Source organism: Meleagris gallopavo, chromosome 5 (genome assembly GCF_000146605.3).
Source record: "Meleagris gallopavo isolate NT-WF06-2002-E0010 breed Aviagen turkey brand Nicholas breeding stock chromosome 5, Turkey_5.1, whole genome shotgun sequence".
NCBI lineage: Eukaryota > Metazoa > Chordata > Aves > Galliformes > Phasianidae > Meleagris > Meleagris gallopavo.
Window position 1 is genome coordinate 57,464,218 of NC_015015.2, and position 3,674 is coordinate 57,467,891.

Genomic DNA, 3,674 nt, shown 5'->3' on the forward strand with positions numbered 1-3,674 from the left:
GGCCACCGCCGCCCGCATCCCGCGTAGCGCAACGGAGCCGAGCGGACCCCGACGGGACGACCGGAGCCGGCAGGGCGGGACGGGGCGGGCTCAAACCGCGGCCGCGCTGCCATTGGATCCCCAGAGCTTGGGGACGGCCAATGGGGGCTTACCCAAAATCCGGCCCGGGGTTGTGCGCCCCTCCCGACCCCCTTTCTCCTCCTCCTCCCGCATCCCCATCCCCCTCCGGGCCGGGTACCGCGGGGCCGCCCCCGGAGCCGGGATTGCCGCCAGCTGGGGCCGGGCCGGGCCGGGGGGCCCCGAGCTTCTCTCTTCCCTCCGCTCCCCGCAGCCGGGTAGAAACATGACTCCGTGTCCCCAGGAGAGCTGCGGGGGGTTGGAGGGAGAGGAAAAGCTGGAAGTGCACAAACAAATGTCGCGCATCGCTCTGGAGCGCTTCCCTGGCCCGAGGCCAACGTAGCGCTGCGTCCGCCCCGAGAGGCTGCGGGGACGGCACGAAACGGGGAGGGCAGATAACGGGGAGAGGGGACGCGGCGGCACATCGTGGCGTTCCGATGGGAAATCCCCGATGGGAGAGCGGCGGGATGCCCTCAGCTTGTCCCCCCGGCAGAGGTGGGGCCGCGTCACTGTGAGAACCCGTGTCCCGCATCCAGCTCGCACCCGTGGGGATGAGCAGATCCCAGAGTTTTGGGGTGATGTCGGGCTGCATCCCGACCCGCTGTCGGCACCCGGAGGGGAACGGCTCGCCTTGGCCGTGGAAAACCATTAAGGCAGCGAGCAGGGCCAGCTGGATGTGCTCCACGGCCTTCTAGCAGCTCCTGGTGCTGAGGGAAGGGCTTCTCTCCGAGATCCCGTGCACCCCAGGATACCCAAGCAACTCCCAGAGGGGCAGCAGACCCGCAGCCCTTCCCCTCTCTGCTCCCCCAATCCTGCAGTGGGGTCGAATTCAGCCTTGTCCCCCCAAGACCCACAGGGGATGATTTGCAGCTGGTGTCCACAGCTGTTTCACGTTTGGCTACTGATGTGTTTTTAAGGAGAAAATTGACTTGGGACCTCAGTCTTAGGCTTTCTAACTCCACAACAGATCCACAACCATTTTCCGAAATGAATGGAAACTGGCAAGTGGAACATTTGGGCACAGCTGGTAGTTCTGCTCTCTGAAAGTCCACTTTTGTTTGTATGATGAATGTTTCACAGGGGAAAATGCCATCGGCTGCAGCTGGCACCAGGATGTCCCCACCTGTGCCTCTGTCTCCTGGCCAGGGATGTCCTGTGTTTAGGGGTCCACGGCCCTCAGGGCCTCTCTGCTGGGGCAGGAGGCTGCCAGGCTTCTCCCATAGTCCTTAGGATGCTAAAAAGGGCTTTTTTTCCACCCCCTTGGCAAAACCAGCACCACTTGGTTGGAAACCCCTACGGATAAAAAAGAGGCAGCTGGAAACAGATGAAGCTGTGCCTTCATCCTGAGAGGGGAGCCCCAGGTGGAGTGTCCTTCCATGCCTCAGTGGGGATGGGGATAGGATGAGGATGAGGATGAGGATGAGGATGAGGATGAGGATGGGATGGAGTTGGGGATGGGATAAGAGGGATGGGGATGAGGATGGGATGGGAATGGGATAGAGTTGGGAACAGGATAAGAGTGATAGAGACAGAGAGAGGAATGGGGATGGGGAGATGGAGATGAGTGTGGAATGGGGATGAAGATGAGGAAGGGATGGAGTTGAGGGTGGAAAATGAGGGATGGGAACAGGATGGTGAATGAGGATGGAGATAAGCTGTGGACAGGGATGGAGATGATCTGCTCACACCCATTTCACATTGTGGGGAAGCAGATACTCATGGTGACTGATCCCTGTAATTGCTTCCACGTGGCTGAGCCCTTGGTGGGGGGTTAGCACTTCCCATAGCCTGGGCATAAAAAAAGATCCAAGCAGCCACTGCCTTGTGCAGAACCAGATGTGCTGAGGCTGGAGGATGCTCTGCAGGAAGGGGCTGGGTCCCATCACATCCACCCAACCTCCCTCTGCCCGACCGGCGCTGCCTGGGGACCGAGGAAGGGGAAGGGGAAGGGCTGGGGAAGGCTGGGCTGGGGGGCTGTGGGGCAGGAAATCCCAGTAATCCCAGTAAATTGAGGCCATGGAGTGTGTGGAGAGGAGGGAGTGGCAGGAAACGCACAGCTCTCCTGGGAAACACAGCTCTGTCCCTGCAGCCACAGCGATGCCACTTGTATGGGATGAACCAGGATCCGGGAGGAAGAACTCTCAGAGCATCTTTCCTCCAGGCCACGCCATGAGCTGCGAGGTCTGCTTTGCCACAACCGTGCCTCTACCCATCGAGATGCCCATTTTTGGGAGCTGCTCTCATTGATTTGGGTCTTGCTGCTTAGAATTGCACTCATTTCATAACAGCCTCAGTGCTCCTGTGCTGCCAGGACCCCCAGCAGCACCAAAAACTCCTATGAACAGCAAGAACCCGCAGCAGCACCAGGACCCCCACCAGCAGCAAGCACCCCTACCAGCACCGGAACAGGTTGCCCAAGGAGGCTGTGGATGCCCCATCCCTGCAGGCATTCAAGGCCAGGCTGGATGTGGCTCTGGGCAGCCTGGGCTGCTGGTTGGCGACCTGCACACAGCAGGGGGTTGGAACTGGGTGAGCACTGTGCTCCTTTCCAACCCAGGCCATTCTAGGATTCTGTGATTCTCTGATCCCCAGCATCACCAGGACCCCCAGCTGTACCAGGACAGCCCTGCCCCCACCCACAGCCCACTCCTGGCTGTCTGCATGCTGGAGGTTTCCACCACATCTCCAGCTGTTCCTCTATGCAGGATGAAGCCCATGTGCTCCAGCTGAGATATCTCATCCCTGGGCACTGAGGGAACACACAGTGACCACAACGGGTTTTAAAATGTATTTTAAGACATAAAGATAGATAAAAGCTTTTTATTTTTTATTTTGTATTACTTCCACCTTTTGGGCTCTCCTTCCTTCCTTCCTTCCTTCCTTCCTCTCTCTGAACACTGAGGCTGCAGCTGCCAGATGAGCACCACAAGGTTATCCCCAGCCCTTATTTGGTCCTGCAAACACCCCACCAGGGGGGTTCCAGATGCTGAGCAGAGCTGACTGGATGACTTTGCACTCAAGATTTGTGCGTGCAGCTATTAGAGGAGGAGAAAATCAGCACGTCAGTGTGGCCGTGCCCTGCCATCCCAGGGAGCGTGCATTGCACTGCAGTGAGAAATGCTGGCTGTTTCTACCCCCCTGGACCCTCTCCTGCAGCTTTGGGATCCTATTCCAGGGCATTCACATCCCAAACCGTGCAGAATGGGGCTGCACACACCCTGGGATGCACCCTTTGGCCATGGCACCCCAAACAGCCCCAAACCAGAGCTGGCAGCCCTCAGGATGTCCCCAAACCCCCAGTCCATCCCAGCACCTCCTTGGGACTCCGAGCCCGTCTGCAGCCCCGCAACCCGCCTCCCTCCGTGCAATGAGCGGCTTCCTGCCTTTGTCTCTCCTCTCTCCGAGCAAATCTGCCTTTAGCCACATTTTCCTGGCTGCGGTGCCACCGCATTGTCCCCGGGCTGCTGTCCCCGAGTGCTGGCAGGGTTCAGTGCAGCCCTGCGTGGGAATGCAGGGAACGGGAAAAGGAGGAGAGGAGAGGAGAGGAGAGGAGAGGA

The 3,674-nt window shown here is 59.2% G+C and overlaps 1 protein-coding gene across 1 annotated transcript in view; it reads right to left on the minus strand.

Annotated features, from left to right (window-relative positions):
- The window catches only part of NID2 (nidogen 2), a 13,948-nt gene extending 13,603 nt beyond the window's left edge, over positions 1 to 345 (minus strand). The window contains exon 1 of the mRNA XM_010712184.1: positions 153 to 345. Within this exon, the coding sequence (XP_010710486.1) occupies positions 153 to 345 (193 nt within the window). The remainder of the gene's footprint in view (positions 1 to 152) is intronic.
- Positions 346 to 3,674: the final 3,329 nt, after the last annotated feature.